General features: G+C 33.5%; 1 protein-coding gene across 25 annotated transcripts in view; it reads right to left on the bottom strand.

Annotated features, from left to right (window-relative positions):
• Positions 1–22,480, bottom strand: part of LRRIQ1 (leucine rich repeats and IQ motif containing 1) — a 214,957-nt gene that overhangs the window by 126,816 nt on the left and 65,661 nt on the right. For 23 of the 25 annotated variants that reach the window (XR_012005746.1, XR_012005745.1, XR_012005747.1 and 20 more), the window contains 4 exons: positions 14,264–14,443; positions 11,691–12,137; positions 7,081–7,297; positions 260–379 (listed from right to left, as the gene is read on the bottom strand). Coding sequence is in view for 19 of the 25 variants with exons in the window: in XM_072772945.1 (XP_072629046.1) it covers positions 260–379; positions 7,081–7,297; positions 11,691–12,137; positions 14,264–14,443 (964 nt within the window). In the remaining 6 variants the exon portion in view is untranslated. The remainder of the gene's footprint in view (positions 1–259; positions 380–7,080; positions 7,298–11,690; positions 12,138–14,263; positions 14,444–22,480) is intronic. The other 2 variants (XR_012005749.1, XR_012005750.1) reach the window with 1 other exon arrangement.

The following is a 22,480-nucleotide window of genomic DNA, read 5'->3' as shown; positions in this document are numbered from 1 at the left end:
CTGATAAAACATTATATAAATCTAGTCAGAGAGCACCCAGAAACTCTTGTAAATATTCCATGACCACGTTTACACACTATACACACTATAGAGTAGATAAGATATTAAGAAATTAGAAGTATACCTTTTCAAGTGTTGTTTTAAAAAAATCTATAACATAGCATTAAGAGGATAAAAATCTTAGAAATGGATTTAGCTCCAAAATAGTATGCTAAAAAAATTTTAAGACCAGTATTTATATTTTGTAGTTGGTACTTACTTCATCAAATGTAAAATCCTCTAAGTTTATTTCTTCATATTCTTCTTCAGATTCTTCATTCTTAATAGCCTCTAAAGCTGTTGTCAGTTTCTTTCTCAAAAGAAAGCCCTTCCAAACTGCCTAAACAAAAATTTAAAGCATGTTATACAAGGTTATAGATCACACTACAAACCAGATTCTCTGTGTTATCCCATTAGGAAGATAAAACATCTAAGACCTTAGTTTAATGGCTCAATAATCTGTTTTTTGAACTTTATGTGACACTTAAAACTGTAAGATAAATTAAACAACTGCATATGTCTAAAGTTCTGAATCTCAGGAGACTTTTCTTGTGGTAAGCAGAAAAGAATCTTTAAAACTCCCTCAACTGCACATGTAGGTCAACCAATCAATTATCTGACAATTCCACCAGGACCCGTTCTAAACTAAAAGAAAGAGATACAAAGGAAAACCAATTTTTCTAATTTTCAAATAATTATGTATAAAATAAACTAACACATTTAGGAAAATTTCAATGTATACAAATGGCCATATTAGAGAAGTACTATCCTGGCCCATAACTATTAACTAATTTCATTTTAAAATAAACTAAGTACATAAAATAGAATTAAAATCATTCAGATTCCTCAGTAATGTTGGAGTAGAGAAAGCTTTCCTAACCATTACTCCAAGAACACAGCAGCTTTTAGAGACTAAGAGGTAGTGAGTGAGCTCCAGGATAGAATAAGTATAAAAAAATAAGTATGTATTGCATGCTACCATTTATCTATGAAAGACTGTATATAAATATATAATAAACATATAAATTACATAAACTTATATATATTTAAATATATATGTGGCTGTTAATATTTAAAAGGTAAAAGTATAACTTATGAAATTACATTTAAAAATTATTAAGTATAGAGGCAGAAAATAGGATAGAAGATTCAGCAACAGAGGCCAGACTTCTCTGAATATACTTTTCTTAGATTTTACTTTGGAATTGTGCAAACCTATGCAAATGCTTAAGATAATTATAAAACAAACAAATATTAAATAAAAAGGAATTCCTGAAGAAATAAAAAAATATGTTTTCATGCTATGGGCATACGCACACACAGAAGTTATTTAAAGTGACTTTAAAATAGATTTGTTTGACTATATTCTTAGTGAAATATACTCAAAAGACAAATTTAATTACAAAAGATAACTTAAATGTTTTCATAAATCATATTGTTAGTAACAATAATATTGGTATTGCTATTACAGAAAACATATATCTTGAGAAGTGGAATATATAGACAATAGCCAGACTATATATGACAATAGAAGTCACCCACAACCTCATAAGCAACCAACTTAGAAAGCCAAACCACAACCTCAGCAGCAATTAGCCAAAAATGATCAAGACTTGGTCAATCCATGACTGTCTGCCTCCCTTTTTTTGTTCCTACTTCTAACTCAGGACCAACCAGAGATCACCAAATATGCTTCCCAACCAATCACAGAATATGCTCTACTTCTAGCTGCCCACTTTCTATCTTCCCCATTCCAAAACCTTCAGTTAGACCATACCTGGAGACTTCTCTCTCTCTCTCTCTCTCTCTCTCTCTCTCTATCTCTCCACTCTAAAGATTTCCTATTCCCTTTCCTGCCATTGAGCCTATGCTAAAGGCAAGTGATGGTAGCTGACTTCCTTGCTACAGTACTCTCTGAATAAATAGCATAGCTTGTGTTGTTTTCTCATTTGCATGATCTTTGTTAATTTCCACTATGTATGTGCACATGTACACACACACACGCATACACACAGAAGGGGGAGTGAAAAGGGGAAGAAAAAAAAAGAACAATTATATTAATGTCATTCGTTGGAACCAAAACTTTCCATAGAAGAAAAGAAATACAAATATAAAATCAAGTAAGTAAAAATCCTGAAGTCCTAGGGATCCCTGGGTGGCGCAGCGGTTTAGCGCCTGCCTTTGGCCCAGGGCACGATCCTGGAGACCCGGGATCGAATCCCACGTCAGGCTCCCGGTGCATGGAGCCTGCTTCTCCCTCTGCCTGTGTCTCTGCGCCTCTCTCTCTCTCTCTCTGTGTGTAACTATCATAAATAAATAAAAATTAAAAAAAAAATCCTGAAGTCCTAAATTTAATTTTATAATATCAGTATGAACCTATGATACATTTTTTCTTTAATATATGTATTTGTAAACTCACTACAATGAAAAATTTATAAAAACAATGACCATGCCAGTAACAACAATACTCCTAATACCCCTAATGCATACCTAAAATCCAGACTGGTTTCTAAGTATTATTCCCACTAAAGGAATCAAAGATCTTTGGAGCAATGACTGAGTCCAGGCCTGGGGCAAAATGTATACAAAATGAACCCAAAACATCATAGCACATTGAAAAGCAAGGGAAATTTTAAAAAACACTGAATTGTGTCACAAAAGCCTAACTGAAGCTATCTTGGCAAATAAGGGACAATTTGAGCACCAATAAGAATAAGACTGCAATGGAATTAAATATATCATATATTTTTAAAGTTTATGTGTACATCACTATAGAACGTATCATGGTGACCTCTGAAGGATGCTAAGAAACCTCATTAATCTAAAAATTGGTAAAAAAAAAAAAAGTCATAAAAAAATTAACCTGCCTTTCCAGGATAAACTGTACCTCAAGGTAACTAAATAGTCAAGTAAACAACGTTTCTCTTACTGACATATTTTATTTAATAAATGAAGAAATTATTTGTAGAGTACCAATATTTTGCAAACTATTAATACAAGAATTGATCTAGGCAATGATTATCAGTGGTCACTAATATTCCAAAAAGAGAGGCAACTAGATATTATGTACTTCCTCACTGTAATACACACCACCACTTAAGAAATATTCTTGATAAAAAGTCAAATGCAAATCATATCAAATTTTAAAACCTACCATCAACTTACAGAAAATAAGGGAGCAAGAAATATGTAAGTGATACAATGGGAATGCATCTGGCAAAATTCAGAAAGTAGAAAACTACAGGACAAAAGACCTGGTTTCCTTAGTAAATAAACTGCAAAGAAAAAAGAGAGGAGGTTGCTATATATTTAAAAGACTTAACATTTAAACTGAAGGCAGAATGACGACCTTACTTATATTTTGATCAAGAAAAATCTGTAAATGAACATTTGTAAAACAGCAAAGAAATTTGAATATTGATTTGATATTTGGTGATAATGAAAAATAATTTTCAATTTTTAGTTTGGTAATACTTAAAACAATAGGTCTTACAGAAATTCAGACTGAGATATTTATAAAAGAAAGATATCTGGGATGTGTTTCAAATTATCTAGTTATGAGTGGAAAGAGGTAGGTTGGTTATAGAAGATATCAAGGTGACGTGCAGAACTAGGGAAAAGAAGGTCTAAAGAGAACTCTTTAATTCAGGCCTTCAATGACAAGGATTGGCTCGGTGTGGTTCACAATGGATCCAGCCCCATTCATCAGGGATAGGACTTCTACAAAGCTCTAAAATACAATACACAGTGTGTGTCTTTCTGGTGTGAAACAGATATTTCCCCCCTGAAATCTACCATGGGGCCAGCGATTCAAGTTCCAGCCATCTCTATCCAGTATATGAGAAATAATGGTAACATATAAAATGTTCGGATTCTTCTTCTAAGCTTATCTCTTTCTGTCAAGGTTTCAACTTTTCCCCCGTAAACTAATCCCCATCTACGATTAATTCATCATTCATTTCTCACAAATTAATTTCCTGGGTTGGCAATTCTGCTTATATTTTAATTATTTATTTATTTATTTATTTATGATAGTCACACAGAGAGAGAGAGAGAGAGGCAGAGACATAGGCAGAGGGAGAAGCAGGCTCCATGCACCGGGAGCCCGACATGGGATTCGATCCCGGGTCTCCAGGACTGGGCCAAAGGCAGGTGCCAAACCGCTGCGCCACCTATGGATCCCTCTAGGTTCTTTTATATCCACTATCCTACCTAGAATTCCATTCTCTTACATATTTACAATGGACCCTATCTATCTCTCAAGGTATATCCTATGTCCTTTATATTAGTTGGGGAAAGCTAAGTACTATAACAAAAATATTCAAAGATGTGTAATAACTCAAAAAACAATAGCTTATTTCTTAATCACCTAACAAACACTGAGAAACTGACAAAGACAATGAGGCAGCACTTTAACATAAAGTGTTTCAGGTACCCAGACTTTGCTGACCCTACATTCCAAGAATGCCTCAGGAGCTGTCTTCATTTCAGCCAACCAGAAAGGGAAAAGAATATGAAGGAATGTCCGTGGCAGACATGGAAGTGGTGCATGTATCTTTCATTCACATTGTATTGGCTAGAACTCAGGAAAAGGGCCATGCTAAAGTGCAAGGGAAGGTGGGATATCTAGAGTGGCTGTATGGTTGGAAGAGGAGGAGAATGTAAGGTTTGGTGAACAGAGAGCAGTCTCTACAACATCCATCGTAAAATTTCCATTTTGCCCCTTCTAAAGCCCAGGTTCTTTCTACTATATCATGCTCTGCTCTCCAGGATGGTTAGGCAGTACTAGAATTCAAATTTTAATATGAATAGTTTAAGAAACTCGGTGCTTGTACTCAGCAGACAAGAAAATAAAACTGAAATGACTTCGATGATTTTAAGTACCATGATGTACAACAAAAGAGACTTGTTCTAAGTAACAGAGAAAGGCTGGATTACGCTTACTTTTGTCACAGATACACAGAAGCTCAACCAAAAACATTCAGCAGAGATGTCAGTCACTGAACTAGATTGTTTCACAAAGCAGTGAACTTCTCCTTACTGAAGAGAATGAAGCAAAAGTTTAATATCCATGTACCATTAATGCTGGAAAAATATTGCTCATCAACTGATAACAGGAGGGAGTTTGGTCTGCATGATCTATTTATTCCTCATGTAGCAGAGCAATATTTTGAGATAGTAACTGGAGTTTTTTCTTTTCAGTTTCCTTGAATCCATTGCTCTACCTCGACTCCCACCACCATTCAGGCATTAATAACATCTTTGCCTGTGTATTGCCTTTAGGAGTACAGTTGAGACAAGTAAGTCAGCTGAAATACTGAATATATTCATTAGAACCATAGCAAAGATAAATTTGAAAAAATAGGGAAAGTCAGCAACTTAATTTTAAGGCTAATCTTCCAGTTGCTTCTGGCCATGCCTTGGAGGCATCCTTGACTTCTCATTATCTCTCCTATCCCACATCCCCCATGAACTGATATTATAGCTCTACCTTCAAAGGGTGTATACCTCAAAATAAACCAACATATATTCTGGAATATGATTTTCTTACCACTTGTACTGCAACACTCTGATCCTTGCCACCATCACCCATTGTCTGCATTAGTATAATAGCTCCTAACTGATTTTTCTGCTTCAACTTCTGCCTTCTTACAGTATACAACATGAACTTGACCATGTGAGTCCACTGTTCAGAGTCCTGTAATATCTTTCTATATCATTCAGGGTAAGAACCAAAGTCATTTTTTAAAGATTTTATTTATTCATTCATGAGAGACACATACACACACACACAGAGAGAGAGAGAGGGGCAGAGACCCAGGCAGAGGGAGAAGCAGGCTCCATGCAGGGAGCCTGACATGGGACTCGATCCCGGGACTCCAGGATCACGCTTTGGGCCAAAGGCAGGTGCCAACCCGCTGAGCCACCCAGGGATCCCCAAGAACCAAAGTCTTTACCATGACTTATGATTTGTAAGTGTTACCCTTCTGCCCTCCATCACTGTCCAGTTATACTGGCTTCTTGCTGCTCTTGGAACACTGCAGTTTGCTCCTAAATCAGATCTTCTACTGCCTGGAATGTTCTTCCCCCAGATACCCAATGGCTTAATCTCTCACTGCAATGTCACCTTTCCTGGTCTTCCACCTCTATCATATCTGAAATGATAAACTTTTCCTTGATACTCCTATCCTGCTTTTCCTGTTTCACGTCTCCTTTTAATACTTACCACTATCTAATGTACTTATATACTAACCCTTCATTCCAACAGAATATGAACTAGTAAGATTTTTGTGTCAATAAGTATTTATTGAATGAATGAATAAAGGGAAACAATTTTTGGTTACTATCTTCCATTTCAGGCACAGTACCATGAATTTCTACAGACCTTATTTTATGTGTTTATTTAGTTTATATTATATTTATATATTTGTTTACTTCTGTCTCTTCCATCAGAATGTAAACTCCAGGAGGGCAGAGAACTTGTATGGTTTGGTTTGTTTATAATTATAGGTCCTGAGCCCAGAATAGTGCTTGACAAGTAGTAGGTTCTAAAAAATTTTTGACAAATAAATAAATAGAAAGATGATTGTGACACTGAACTTCATTTCAAAATCTGATCTTGGTGAGGCTGAATCAAGTCTATTCACTATCTACTTTCTGAATGTTTAATCTGAATGTGTATTTGAACGACTTTAACAATTATTTTAGATTTTTAAACATGCTTCTAAAAAGACCTGTGGATTAGACCAAATGAAAGTTACTATGGCTAATCAAATGTTAGCAAATGTGGGAAATGACATATCTGAGCAGAAGCTTTAAATATGATTGTGTGGGTCAGTCTGGCCCTTGGTCATGAGAACAATATTTCCAAATTGTAGACACTCATATAGGCAACCTGCGGCCTACATATCACCTGAGTAAGAAATAAATCCAGCAGTTGTAAATCACTAAGACTTGGGGGTTGTCTGTTATACAGAATAACCCAGTGAAAGATGACAAATACATCTCTCAGGACTATTTCACCACAAGATTACAACTAACCTGAATAAGAATAGCAGCCTTTTTCCTCTGTTCTTGGATAGTCACAGTATTTTCTCTTTTTTCTTTCTTTAAAATAGTTTTATTCTTGATGACGTTAAAATTTGGCTGGGACGCCAGGGGTCCCACTGCAGCAGCAGTATGCAGTCTTGTAGAGAAATGAATAGGTCTGCGCACGATGTAACCACGCCAGTATGACTGGATTACTATAGCCGCCATTCTATTAAGAAAAGAAAACATGTTTGGTACCCATAAAAACACAGTTGTAGATGAGAGGTCCTCATAAACTAGTTTTGTAAACATGAAGTGCATAAAGTATTAATTAATAGTAAGAATGTCTTTTACTTAACTATAGGCACATAGGTAAAAATAGTGTGGAAAACCTTCAGATCTGAAGGACAGAAATCGGCCAGTAACTTAGAGAGGGACGTGAGGACAAGGGGGGGTTTTGCTTGTTTCTTTTAAGGAAGGAAATAATATCAAGATTTTGTATGATAACGGAGTACGTTGATCAAGTAGAAAGGGGGTAAGTGATGATGTTGATAAAAGGGGGCAAGTAGAGGAGCCGATGCTGAGTTGGCAAGGGAGGATGTGATCCTGTTCACAGTGGAGACACTAGACTTGGGAGAAGAGGGAGCCCCCCTCCCTTCACTGTAAGAGAAAGGACCCATCAGGTCCACTTCCCTCCCTGCCCATAACAAATACTTATTTTTTTATTGGAGTTCAATTTGCCAACATATAGCATATCACCCAGTGCTCATCCCGTCAAGTGCCCCCCTCAGTGCCCGTCACCAGTCACCCCAAGCCCCCTGCCCACCTCCCCTTCCACAACCCCTTGTTCATTTCCCAGAGTTAGGTGTCTCTCATCATAACAAATACTTAAGTCATACACTTACAAGCCCAGTAGTGAAGTCTAATTTCTTCCCAGCCTGTATCTATTTGCCAATTTCAGGCGCTGAATCAACCAATGCTGCATTTTCTCCATATTCCCTTAGGCTGCCCAGCAACAGTAGCAAAATTTGAATAGCAATGTATGCTGATAGTGAGTAGGTTATCGATATGCTTAATCTCTTAATTCTTCCTAATTGGATTATATTTTCCTTTCTCCAGATAGATTATTTAAGGAATATTATCAAGGTACAGAATATAGTCAAAATGCTAATTATTCTGTCTTAATTTCTCTTCAGATTCCAGAGTACAGTTTAAAAGGCATATAATGTTGGCAAATTGAATTTAAATAAAAAATAAAAATAAATAAAAAAATTAAAAAGGCATATAAAGAAGTGGTTCTTGCATATACTCCTTCCCCTGTATTTTTTAAAACAGTTTTCAATAATTTTATAATTGTTGGGAATTAAAATGAAATTTTCTCTTTCCTCATACTAGTAAGTTTAAGGCAAAGTAGCATTGAGTGATAAACTCTGCCAGACATGGCCATAATTTTTTTTTCTCATAGCAATATACTTATTGGAAATTAGAAAGGACTGATGTAAACATTTTTATTGTTATTTTCCTTTATTGTCATGACTATTGCTATCATCATCGTAATGCTCAAAGCCTATAGAAGTCTTCAATCTATTTTGCTATGAATAGAAAGTTACAGCTAATGGATAATGCTTCTGGCCTAAAGTACTTGATAAACTATCATTGATAAGCTACTTGAACTCCAAATGCTTAGAAAAAATAATCACATTCCAACAAATTATTTCCTCCTCATAGTGTAAATTTTGCTATGGGTTTAATTTGCATTCGGTTGTCCAATCATCAGTTTATTCCTTCATCTTCTGAACAGAAACAAGTTAGGAAATTTTAAAGTACTCTAATAGGTATTTTGGGTGATAAATAATATGAAAATTGGTAAAAAGTGAAAGGCTTGTAAGAAAACTCATAAGAAAACTCAGGGACAGCATCTTATATCTCTCTATAAATGCATACAAGTTTCACTGACTGTAACCTGCACATTTCTTCTCAACCAGTCATTGAATGAATGAATTCCTCAGCCCACTATCATCAAAATCTCCTAAGGGATATGACAACAAGAAAAGGTAGATGAGGGATATTTTCCTCAGTTACACTAACATGAGGACTGCTCTTTTACATTGAATGAAGTGAAAGCAGGTAAAGAAGAGGACTTCTGGGCTTCCTGAATGTAGGGTGTTCTCCATGTTAAGAAGAACATCTCCTGTTATAACTATTATCATCATCATCATCATCATCACCATCAACTTTTTTGGTTTTTAGCAAAAATCATAATGCTAAGAATAAGAACACGTGTAAATCATGTTTATGGAACACCTATACAACTGACAGTGAATCTTCCAAAATCGCTGAATGGTAAGGCTCAGCAAGTGGGTACATTTTCTTTTCCTGTTTTTCTTTCGGTCTTTGGTTTGTCTGTATTTTCAGTGCTTCATTCTTCATTTTATCATCACTTAGTTATTCTACTGATCATGGATAAGAAGTTCTAAATGTTGTTTATATGAAATTGCAATAGGCAGTGTGTGGAGTATTGGAGTTGATGGGGTTCAGAATATGCCACTCTGAAATGTGCCACGTTGGCACACTGAATATTTTAAGCTGCAGGAATTTGAGAAATGTCATGTCCAGGAAGGACTTTTTGACCGCCCCCAGAAACAAGCCATAAGACCCTCCTGTGAAAGGTATCTTCCCTATATCCCAAGAAAAGAACTATTCTTATCTGAAGATGAAGGGATGACAAGAAGACTCTGAAAAACAGGCCTTGATAAATTTCCTAGGTTACTATGCTTAGCTCATACTCTTTCCCCTGATCATATTTTCCATGACCTTCTACTTTTCATGAAACCTAATATAAAAATGCTTAGGTTTAACTATTTCTTTAGGTCTTTATTTCTTTATGAAGACTCCCATGTCATGTAAAATTTATATTAAATACATTTCTAAGCTTTTCTTTTCTTTTCTTTTCTTTTTTTAGAAATTTAAAGTGAAGGGTTTTCCCTGTTTTTTTTTTTATTTTTTTATTTTTTTTTTAAATTTATTTATGATAGTCACAGAGAGAGAGAGAGAGGCACAGAGACACAGGCAGAGGGAGAAGCAGGCTCCATGCACCGGGAGCCCGACGTGGGATTCGATCCCGGGTCTCCAGGATCGCGCCCCGGGCCAAAGGCAGGCGCCAAACCGCTGCGCCACCCAGGGATCCCTAAGCTTTTCTTTTTTAATCTAACTTTTGTTACAGGGATTTCAGCTGAGAATTTAGAAGGGTAGAAATAAAAGCTATTTTTTTCCTTCCCTACAGAGCAAAAGCGATTGATTAAATAAATTGATGAAATATAAATTAGGAAGTGTTAGAGCCACTTTCAATAAAATTTAATTTTTTTTTCATTAGGGAATACATATTAGTGTCAGCATATCAAACTTTTTAACATAGCTTTTGGAAAAGAAGTCGCCATTCACACTGACAACTTCTAAAAGAATAAAGACCAGGAAAAATAAGAATAGCTATTGTGATACTCTGCATTCTGCCCTATTCAGCACCTGTTATTACAGGAGAAGCTGAATTTCACCATTTTTAATTTTGTTGGCTTGACACTGAGGATAAAAGTAAAAAAAAAAAAAAAAGAAAAAAATTAACAAGCCAAAGTAGAAAGTAATCTTTGATTGTTGAATAAAAAATTAAAGCCATTAGCTTTTTAATTTTTTTTAAGATTTATTTATTTTATTTGAGAAAGAGAGCATGTGAGCATGGAGAGAAACAGAGAGAGAGAGAGAGAGAGAGAGAGAGAGAGAGAGAGAGAATCCTCCAGTAGTCTCCTTACTGAGCAGGGAGCCTGATGCAAGGCTAGATCCCAGGACCCCAAGATCACGACCTGAAGCAAAATCAAGAGTAGGATGCTCAACTGACTGAGCTACCCAGGCACCTACCATATGTTTTTTAAAAATATTTCATAGTTGGGTGAACCATAAAAAGAGGGTACTTGTTGTGATGAGCACTGGGTGTTGTACATAAGTGATGAATCACTAAATCCTACACCTGAAACTAATATTATGCTGTATGTTAACTAACTGGAATTTAAATAAAAGTTGAAAGAATAAATAAAAGTACTTAATAGTTAGAAGGGGTTTATGTGGTTAATCTTAAGAATATTGCCATATTTTATAGATTGTTATACCAAAGAAAATTATAGAACATACATTCAAATTTTTGCATAGATGCTTATTAAATAGTTTCTAAATCAATAAAAAAATAAATGGCACATGAAAAGGTATGTTTTAAAAAATAAATTACCTGATTATTCAGCATTTTCTCTATATTATTTTTAGAATAGCAAGGTGTTTTATTTCTTCTTAAAAATTCACTTTAATTGTTTAAAGATTTGAAGAAAAAATAATTTTACATGTACTTATTTTCAATTAAACATTAGTCAATTAAATCAGAGCCTACCAAAATTCAATAAAATTAATCTGTACTATAATTAATAATTTGTACACATCATAAAAACATAATTCAGGGAATTACTTTAAAAAACAATAGTGATATAAATATTTTACCAAATTATCACTTGGTAACATTGACTGAGACTATCCATAAAAAATAAAGTATATACAACTGTATAAAAATGATCTATAAATCTTACACTTTTTTATGATGTTCAATATTTTGGCAATTCCTCAGCAGAGAACTTGTCATTATTGTTTCCATGAATGGTATTCTTTTTATGGGGATACTGTTTGATTTGCTGTCTTCTTTCTGTTGGTCTACTATTTCTTCCTGATTTCGTCCTTCTGTATCTTCATGTAAGGAGTTGGTTAATGTGGAATGACTGGAATCAGAGTTCATCCATTTCTCAGAAGTATCTGGTAAGCCCAGTTTATATATGTCTGCACAAGAGTGGAGAACTCTATTTTGCAATATGCTATCATTATTTGTAAGGGCCAAATGATTTTGCTGGGCTTCTGATTCTTCTCTTTGGGTGATACTTACATTCCCATGTTCATGTGAATATCGATATTCATTACTAAGTGTCATTAATTTCTTAAAATACTGGCAGAGATTTTCTGCAGCATCCAGTGTGACAAAATTCCTAAACAAATAATGAAGACGTTTAATAATAAGAATTAAATCAGCAAAAGTTAAAATTTGTAAAAGTTTTGGAAATTTCCCTTGTATGGTTGGCATGAAAATTAAGCCTTTCTACAACATTTATTAAAAATTTTATTTCTTGTTGTTTATATAGAAGTTTATCTCATTTCTAACAAAATTTGAAAATATTTGTTTAGCTAATTTAGATCCATCAATCCAGACAAAATGTCTGGAAGTTTTAGAACCATTTTTATTCTAGGTATTTTTGGTACAATTGAATGAGAAAAATCCATGCTTTTACTACCATAAACATGAGAAATCATGGCTGCCTAAATTTGGAGAAGTTATTTATGAAACAAAGTTAAAAGTACTTTCTACATTGACTCTTGCCATGCAAAATATTTGTATTGGACTTTTAAACAAAGAACTTATATTATGGGAAAGTTTGCATTCCCCTTTTTCTCTGGAAAAAGAATCCATTGCAAAGAGAATTCAAATGCTTTAAGGCATAAATGGTGATTCTCTTGAACAACGTCGAATTTCTCTCTTATTGAGGTTATGGCTTATGTAATTAATCAAACTTTCTGTTTGCCAGATTTGAGGATCTCAATAGCAAATGTAAAGGACTTTGTATCTGTATGAACCTTTTTCTTGGCTACATTTTATTTATCTTCCCCTATTTGTTTTATTTTTTAAGAATTTATTTACTTCAAATGTGTATTTTCTGATTGTATTTAATATATAGCCACAATGTCTTATTTTTTTTCCTGAAACATGCAGGATGTAAATAAATATAAAGCCTTCAACCATACCATACAAAATGAAAGCTATATTTCCTAAAATATAGAGATAAACAGTGCTGTGTTCACAAAGGTATTATTAGCCATTAGCCTAGGCTCCTCCAATATATTTTTGATATTTTATATTTCATTCATTTTGGTGACTACTAATGGCAGAAAAGGTTCAGTTCAATATTGGAATTTTAAGTGTTTATGATTGGTGTTAAATTCAACACCATTTATTATTAATATAAAATATAGTCTATTTTCCATTATCAATGCCAAAATGAAACAAGCTGCAAAAAGAAGAGATTATACAGAGAAATTGAGAAATCTACATTTCAATATGAGGGATATCAGGGTCACCTTTATATACAAAAATTGTATATTATCACACATATGCAAAGAGATACAAGTTTAGTTTTTCACAAAGATGAGTATAAATAACCTTAGTATTTCTTAAAAGTAAACATTAATTATCTATAACAATTGGAATTATTTTTAAAGTTCTGAGATTTGTTTTTAATCTGAATAGACTATATTCAAAAACATTTAAATAGAAAACAAATCTTATATAGATGTGCATGTATGAATATGCAAAGAACAATAATTTATGATTATAATTTAATGATTAACTTTAGGAATTTTACATATTACAGTTATAATTCAGTCAAAATGGAAAATCATCATAAGTGAAAAATGAAATCGTTTTCCTTTTTCATTTGTGTTTTCTGGAGCAATGCAAATTAGAAAATACAGTTTTAGAAAGATTGATTATAATTCATTCATACTAACACACTCTGAATTTGGGATGGGGAATGGGAAGTTCTCTTTCTTTTATAACTTAGCATCTGTTCTTCTGAATATGTATATGTGTTGACTGCTTTTCTCTACTGTGGTCTCCTAAATTTAATATATAAATATAACACATGTACAATAAAACTTAATACAGAATAAAGGTCATATGTATTATAAAACTTGCCTTATTCCATTGTAACTGTTTGTTTCATTTTCTCTTATATTAATCTGTGAATTGAGTATATAAAGTGTAATACTTAGCTTATTTGTGTGTCTTGCCGACAATAACTGTCAAATAAATTTGAGTGATTAATTGAATGACTTACTGAATAGATTATTGTCTTGAAGCTATCCTCATGATTTCATTTATTTTATCTAATATTTTAGCATTTAAGTTATATCTTAAATTATGTTTTTTAAGGAAGAATATCCCTGAAACACATAATCCTACTCCAAAAAAGTAACATTTCATTAATCAGAGTATTTCTTAATGATTACATAATTTGCGTTAATTCTCTAAATTATGACAAGGGGAAGAGAACAGTCTTACCCTCTCCCAGTAATATAGCTTTCAGTTAGTGAGTTGAATTCTTGAATCTGAGACTGACAAAATACCACAAAACGTGCTAATTCAGGTTGATAGTATTCTTCAGTGTGCCATTCTGAATAAGGGTTTAGTATTTCACCATTGAGGATTCTTAGAGCTGGTAACATTTGCAGGAGAGATTGCCTATTGAAAGCAGGAAAAAACTTAATAATCTTGAAAAGGAGAGTTTATATCTAAAATAACCATATACTTTTTACTTAAACAATATAAGTGCAGAGTATATCTCAGAAAATGCCATTATTGATTTTGTAGAGAAAATATCATTAAATTTGTTAAAAAATTTATGGTATCATGTCATATACAAAATTAGGTTTTAGAGACTTGACAAACACTTAACGGTTTTCCTCTATAACACAAGTGGGAAATTTAAGAAGCTGGAAACTTGAGGTGGGAGTAAATAAAAAGCTACACTATATAAAGAATAACATCAGATACATCCTTTTAAAAAGATGATAATATAATTATATTACTAAAATTAGCTGTTTATTTCAGAAATAGAGGTCAATTGATCGTTTCTCTTGATAAAACATACTTAAGAATAGAGCCAAAACAAGACCAGTAAGAGATCACCCTGTTTATCAGGATCTGAAAAATATAAACTTATATTTGTTTCTGAATCTTGCTAAAGATTATAATAATAAAATTTTTGAGGTATGAGCAAAAGTCTGTATCAATTTAAAAGTCTAATGCTGTGAAAAACCAAGCCAGACAGCAAGAGCTGTCCACCAAACCTAGCCATTTAATAAGTACTTCTCAACCTTTCATAGGGGTACTCTGGGATTCTTTTACAAGGCCACTAATGGTCACAGGAGTAAAATGGACTTCTTAAATGAATAAAAACCCTTAGTTAAAAACTAACATTTCCTATAAGGAAAAGTACAAACTGCTAAAAGATATCAAAGAAATAAATAAATAGAGAGGTCTCCAATGAAGATATCTTCAGAGATAAGAAATTCAGTATTGTCAAGAAATCAATTCTTCTCAACCTAATCTATAGATTAAATGCATGCAATCCTACTAAAAATACCATCAAGGTATTTTGTGTATGTCAACAGACTGACCTTAAAGTTTATAAAAAGATGGAAAAATCCAAGAATAACCAATTCCATATTGAAAAAGAACAAAATTAGAAGACTAACACTTTTGACTTCAAGATTTACTGTGAACCTCCAGTAATCAAGACAGTATGGTACTGGCAAAAGAACACACAAATAGATCAGTGGAACAGAAGAGAGAGCCCAGAAGTAGATCACCATAAATAGAATAAACTAATCTTTGACAAAGAAGCAAAGGCAATACAATGGAGCACAGGTAAATGATATTAAACAATTAGATAGATATCTACAAGCAAAAATGTGAATCTAGACACAAACTTCACAAAATTTAACTCAAAATGAGTCACAGACCTAAATATAAAATGCAGAATTATAATACTCCTAGAAGATAACACAGGAGAAAATCTAGATGACACTGGATATAATGATGATTTTTTAGATATTACACCTAAGACACAACTCTTGAAAGAAATAACTGATAAGCTGGATTTCATTAAATTTAAAAACTTCTGCTCTGTGAAATGTCAAGAGAAGGTGAAGACAAGCCATAAACTGGGAAAAATATCTGATCAAGGGTTCTTATAAAAATATAAAAAGAAATCTTAAGACTCAACAATAAGAAAATAAACATACTAATTAAAAAATGGGCTGACACCTCACCAAAGAAGATATACAGATGGCAAGTAAGCATATGAAAGATGTTCAACATTATTTGTCATTAGAGTATTGTAAATTAAAATAACAAGATACTAAACAAATAAATAAACAGTAAGATACAATAATAAGATACTGTTATACATATATTAGAATGTCCAATCCAAAAAGCAGACAATTTCAAATGCTGGTGAAGATGTGAAGAAACAAAAACTCTCTTAAAGAAACAGAAACTCTTGTGAAGAAAAGGAAACTCTCATTCATTGCTGGTGGAAATGCAGAATCAGTGTAGCTACTTTGGAAGGCAGGTTGGTATGTTGCAAAAGTAAGCATACTTTTACTCTAATCCAGCAATGTGCTCCTTGGATTTATCCAAATGAATTAAAAATGATGTCTGCACCAAAATCTCCACACAGATGTTAACAGCAGGTTTATTTGCAATTGCCAAAACCCAGAAACAACCAAAATGTCTTCAGTAGGTAAAGGATAAGTAAACTGTGTTATATCCATACAAAGGAAAATTATTTAGCACTAAAGAAATGAACTATTAAGCCATGAATAGACATGGACAAATCTTAAATGCATATTACTAAGCAAAAACAAAAACAAACAAAACCCAATCTGATAGGGCTACATACTGTATGATTCCAACTACATGAAGTTCTTGAAAAAAGGAAAACTATGAAGACAGTAAAAAGATCTATGTTTGCCAAGTATTAAGGTGGAGGATAGGATGAACAGGCAAAGCACACAGCATGTTTAGGGCAGTGAAGCTATTTTATATAAAACTACTACATAATGGATACATGTCATTATACATTTGTCAAAACCCATAGAATACACAATACCAAGAGTAAACCCTAAAGTAAAGTATAGACTTCAGGTGATGTGTTGATGTAGGTTCATCAATCATAATAAGTATACTAATTTGGTGCAGGATGTTGATAGTGGGGAAGGTTGTCCATATGTGGGGACAGTGTGTAGGTGGTATTCTCTATATTTTCTGCTTAATTTTGCTAACATAACCCTCTCTAAAAAATGAAGTTTTTAGGGCAGGCCAGGTGGCTCAGCAGTTTAGCACCACCTTCAGCCCAGGGCCTGATCCTGGAGACCTGGGATTGAGTTTCTCCCTCTGCCTCTCTTTCTCTCTCTGTGTCTCTCATGAATAAATAAAATCTTTTAAAAAATGAAGTTTTTAAATTAAAAAACAAAACAAAACAAAACAAACACAGTTCCTAAAAACTAAATGAAGGATGGCAAGATAAGATTACTAAAATGCAAAAGTTTAAGAAGGAAAACCCCAGTCAGTTATTTCTTCTACCTACATGATATAGTCAGAGTCAATATCTCCATTTATACAAACACAGTTGTAAAGTATAATTTTATATATTTACATAAATACATATAATTTATATTTTATATATTTATGTATAATTTATATATAAATAAAGGAAGTGGGGTCTATTAAGGGACAAATGCCAATGGTCAATAAAGTCATAACACATTGCTACCTATAGTTATGATCTTAATAGTCTTAGGTTTAATAAAAGATAACCACGAGAGGTATAAATACATCTCCTTCAATTAAAACACAGAAAGAAAAGAAGAATCCCACAGTTTTTCATTTATTGGGGACACATGATTAATTTCTCACCCTCACCTCCCTTTACTCTCTGAAAAATAATACCTTTTTTTCTTATAGGTATTTAAGTAAGGAAAGGGAACACAAATAGATTTTGTTCTTCAAGATAATTTTCAGATGTTTTACAATGTTTAAGAATGTAAGCTAGTTAAGAAAACTTGGGTTCATCACTCATTTGACTAAGATCAAATGAAAATTTAGGCCTATGTATTTTAAACTTTCTTAAGGCTTTTTTTAGGCTTGAAGCTACCAATATTTCTCATATCATAAAAAGCCACACTTACCACAAAAGGTTAAATAAGTAGCATATATTTGTTTTTCTGTTTTGATTCATTTTAAGATGTGGTTCAAAAGCAAAATGCTAATTAAGATAATAGCTATTCATCACAGGGGTGATGAAGTAACCAGAGGTAATTACATAGGTACAATATTAAATATAACATAAAATTTTTGACTGAGGCTATCATCAAAGCAAGGAAAGGTTAATCTCTGAAAATGAAGCTGGTAATAATTAAAATATAACAGAGAGATTAACTATCCATATTCTATCCAATTAAATTATTTTTACTTTACTAATGAAGCTACTTTGCATTCTAAATATCCCTCAAAGTATCCAGTCAACTTTTCTTCAAGACATGACTGTAATGTCAAAATAACTTATTTATAGCTATAAAATGACAGATATGAAATAAAGATGATATTTTTTTGAAATGTGATAATAAAGGGCATTAAAAGTTAAAACTGTAAAGGTGTTCATACATCCTAAAAGAGATGCTCTAATCTTATTAATGATCTTCTTTCTTTAGATCATATCTTCTAAAATATAGAAAAGCAAACATAAGGCTTTAATAAAGATGAAATTAGCCCCAGATAATATCCAACAGTTCTAATTTTTTGGGGTACAAAACCAATTTCTGTCTGATATCTTGGTGTCCAGAGTGGACCTGACCAGAGAAGGAATGAGGTATGCTAATAGCAGGCTTTGGTCTTTGAATAGTTATATCTTAGAAGGAAAATTAGATAAATCAGATTTTATTATTGTAAATTGGACATCTTAAGAGTTAGGTAAGGCTTATTTGTTTATTTCTATTGTACAGTCATTTCTGGTTAAACAAAACAGTAAGCTGTTGGACCTAAACAACTTTTCAACAGGATCTTGGACCTACAGTGATAGTGCAGATGAAGTGACACTTAAGACCTTGAAGAGCTATCTTTCAGGGCTCATTTTGTCTAATTGAGGAGGTGTCAACAAAAGGAAGAAAATACTCATGCTGTTATCATGAGAGCCACAGCGTCTCATGTCTCTATTTTTTATCTTAGTTACTCTCTAAATCCACAGGGATGGAAATTCAAGGCTAGATCCTTCTATGTGTGTCTTTAACGCTGCGAGGCAGTGTCTCTGAAAAGAATGTCCTTGAACTACTGTTATCAGTAGTACCTGGGATGCTTTTTAATTTTTTTAAATTTTACTTTAATTTATTGCAATATATTATTTTGATCAAAGCATATAAAGAAAATTTGACCTCATACAGATATGGTGTTGGAAAATGGAAGAGTATTATTTTGGGGGCTGGAAGAGAATTTTAGTACCCCTTTCAGATCATTGAAGATAGTCTTTTGTGCCACTACACCAAAACTTAACAAGTAGTAGTTTATTAAAGGTTAATTGCAATGTGGTACCTGAAACCATACTGATGAATATTTTGCACTCCGTTATCTTACAGTCCATTGGTTTATCCCTAATTTTGAACCCATCTTTGATGCATGCATGATTTTGACCCCATAAGCCCCCTGAAAGGGTCATGGGATCTCGAAGGAGTCTTCATTTTTTTCCTTTTTTTTTCCCCAATTATTGCTTCTTTTTAAAATTTAAGTTCAATTGCTTAACATATAGCGTATTATTAGTTTCAAGGTAGAGTCCAGTGAGTCATCAATCTTATACAACACCCAAAGGTCATTCCAGCACATGCCCTCTTTAATGTCCATCACCCAGTTACACCATCCCCTACCCCCCTCCCCTCTAGTGACCCTCAGTTTGTTTCCTATGATTAAGAGTCTCTTATGGCTTGTCTCCCTCTCTGATCTTGTCTTATTTTTCCCTCCCTTCTGCATGCTCCTTTATTTTGTTTCTTAAATTCCACATATGAGTGAGATCATATAATTGTCTTTCTTTGACTGGCTTATTTTGCTTAGCATAATATCCTCTAGTTCCTTTTTTTTTTTTTTTTTTAATACCCTCTAGTTCCATCCACTCCTTGCCACTGGCAAGATGTCTTTTTCTTTCTTTTCTTTTCTTTTCTTTTCTTTTCTTTTCTTTTCTTTTCTTTCTCTTTTCTTTTCTTTTCTTTTCTTTCCTTTTCTTTTCTTTTCTTTTCTTTTCTTTTCTTTTCTTTTCTTCTTTTCTTTTCTTTTCTTTTCTTTTCTTTTCTTTTCTTTTCTTTCTCTTTCTTTCCCTTCCTTCCTTCCTTCCTTCCTTCCTTCCTTCCTTCCTTCCTTCCTTCCTTCCTTCCTTCCTTCTTTCTTTCCTTCCTTCCTTCCTCCTTCCTTCCTTCCTTCCTCCTTCCTTCCTTCCTTCCTTCCTTCCTTCCTTCCTTCCTTCCTTCCTTCTTTCCTTCCTTCCTTCCTTCTTTCCTTCCTTTTATGACTGAGTAGTAGATTCAGTTATCCCAAAGACCTCTGTTGGTGGGTTCTGGGGAATTTTCATTTTTAAAATAGAGCCTTTCTTATGTACCTTAAAGAATTAAGAACCACTGCATTGGGAAGAAAATAGACTACAACAGAGTTGTGAGTTGTGATAAAATCAGAGATGTGGGGGGGGGGGCGGTGCCTGGGTGGCTTAGGTGGTTAGGGTTAAGCATTTGACTCTTGGCTATCAGGTCATGGTCTGAAACTAAGCCCCTTATCAGGCTCTAGGCTCAGCAGAAGTCCACTTCCCCTCTCCCTTTCCTGCTGCCCCCCTCTTCCCCTGTCTTGTGCATATGCCCACATATGCTTTCTCCTCTTTGTCTCTCAAATAAATCTTTAAAATGTATATATATAAAATAAAATAAATCAGAGATGTTCTGGGTTACACTTAGAAAAACAACTCTGTAGTTCTAATCATTTGGAAATTGTCCTACTTAAAAGCTTGTAGCATGCCCTGTATGTCAGAGAATTTGCTAAAATAAGAGCTACTACAGGCCTGGACAGTTATATTCCAATGATCTATTTACTGATTATCATTACCATTGGTTTTACATAAATGGAATGAAAGATTCTTAGAAAAGTATTCTTGTAACACTGAAGTTACAGAGTGCATATTGAACCAGCTTTCTATTCAGAAAAAACTAGTGACAGGGGCGCTTAGGTAGCTCAGTCACTTAAGCATCTGCCTTCAGCTCATGTTGTGATCCCAGGGTCCTGGGATGGAGCCCCGCCTCTGTCTCCCTGCTCAGCTGTGAGTCTGCTTCTCCTTCTTCCTCTGCCCCTCCCCCTGCTTGTGCACTCTCTCTCGTTCTCTCTGTCAGATAAGTAAAATCTTAAAAAAAAAAAGAATTGATGACAAAATGAAGAGCCATTTTAACTAAATAATTTAATATAATCCTAGAAGTAAAAATAAAAGAATTTGCTTTATCAGATTAATGGAAAGATCAATACTTTACCACCAGCATATTATATTTAATAAAACAGCTCTTTATGCTCTGGACAATGAAAATAATGAAAAATAAATATATGCAAATATAATACAGGATATTAGGTTTGTTTCTAGATATTGCAAGTGGCACTATGTGGAAGTTGTTTGGATGTTAACCAACCAGATTAGCAAGGGGCAAAATGATAATTTTGTCATCAAATACTATATTTTGGATATGGTGATTGATATAGATATCATCATGTACAATAGTGTAGCTACATGTAATAATTATAGACAATGTGGATCTACAGTCTTGAATTTTTACATCAAAAATATTTTGATATTACATACATCACCTTTATATAAAAAGAGTTTCCAAACAGTTGGAGTGAGAATATTTGAAACTTCTTTGGATATAAAAGTTCAGTTTGTTTGGCTTTTTTTTATTTTTTATTTTTTCATTTTTTAAATTTATTTTTATTTTTATTTATTTATTTTTTTTGGTGGAGGTACAGGTGCGCCAGTGCACTGGGAGCCCCCTTTGGCTTTTAAAGAGTATGACAATATCTTGAAGTTTTGATTTATATGATAAACATCCAGATTAGATTCAGTGTTTTATGTTAAACATTGTTTGTTTGTTTGTTTGTTTGTTTATTTATTTATTTAAAAGAATGGTTCTCAGATCTGTATAAATTAGCAGTGCAATGAGCTGGCCTTAAGTGCAAATGCAGCCTTATGAGAGTCTATGATGAATATAGTAGATAGTACTGTAACAAGTTGATTCATGTTGGAAATGAAGTATAAGGATACTGTGAGATCTCAGCATTAGTTTTTCCAGCTGGGTTCCTCCGGGCCAAGGGCTGAATCAATATTTCATTTAGTGAAAACTTCCTGGTGAATATTCTGTCGCTTAAGAGGCTCTATTAATCATTAATGAATGAATCACATTCCCAAAGGAGATTCCAAACTGAGTCTGTAGATTAAGTTTTAAAAAGAGGTTTTTTTTTTTTTTTTAGCACATCAGTTTTGTTCATGTTATCACTGGCCAGACATGAAAGTAAGAAGCCAATTGGGAAAATCTATAACTAATCCCTTTGTTGGTATCAAGGGGTTATGTAAAGTTCATTGGAACACACTGCTTAAAGTTTGACTTGATCTTTTCATTAACGAATCCATATTTTATAGATTACTAGATT

This window comes from Canis lupus, chromosome 13 (assembly GCF_048164855.1).
Source record: "Canis lupus baileyi chromosome 13, mCanLup2.hap1, whole genome shotgun sequence".
NCBI classification, from domain to species: Eukaryota; Metazoa; Chordata; class Mammalia; order Carnivora; family Canidae; genus Canis; species Canis lupus.
Note: the sequence above shows the minus strand (reverse complement) of the source record. Positions and strands in the feature narration are given on the sequence as shown.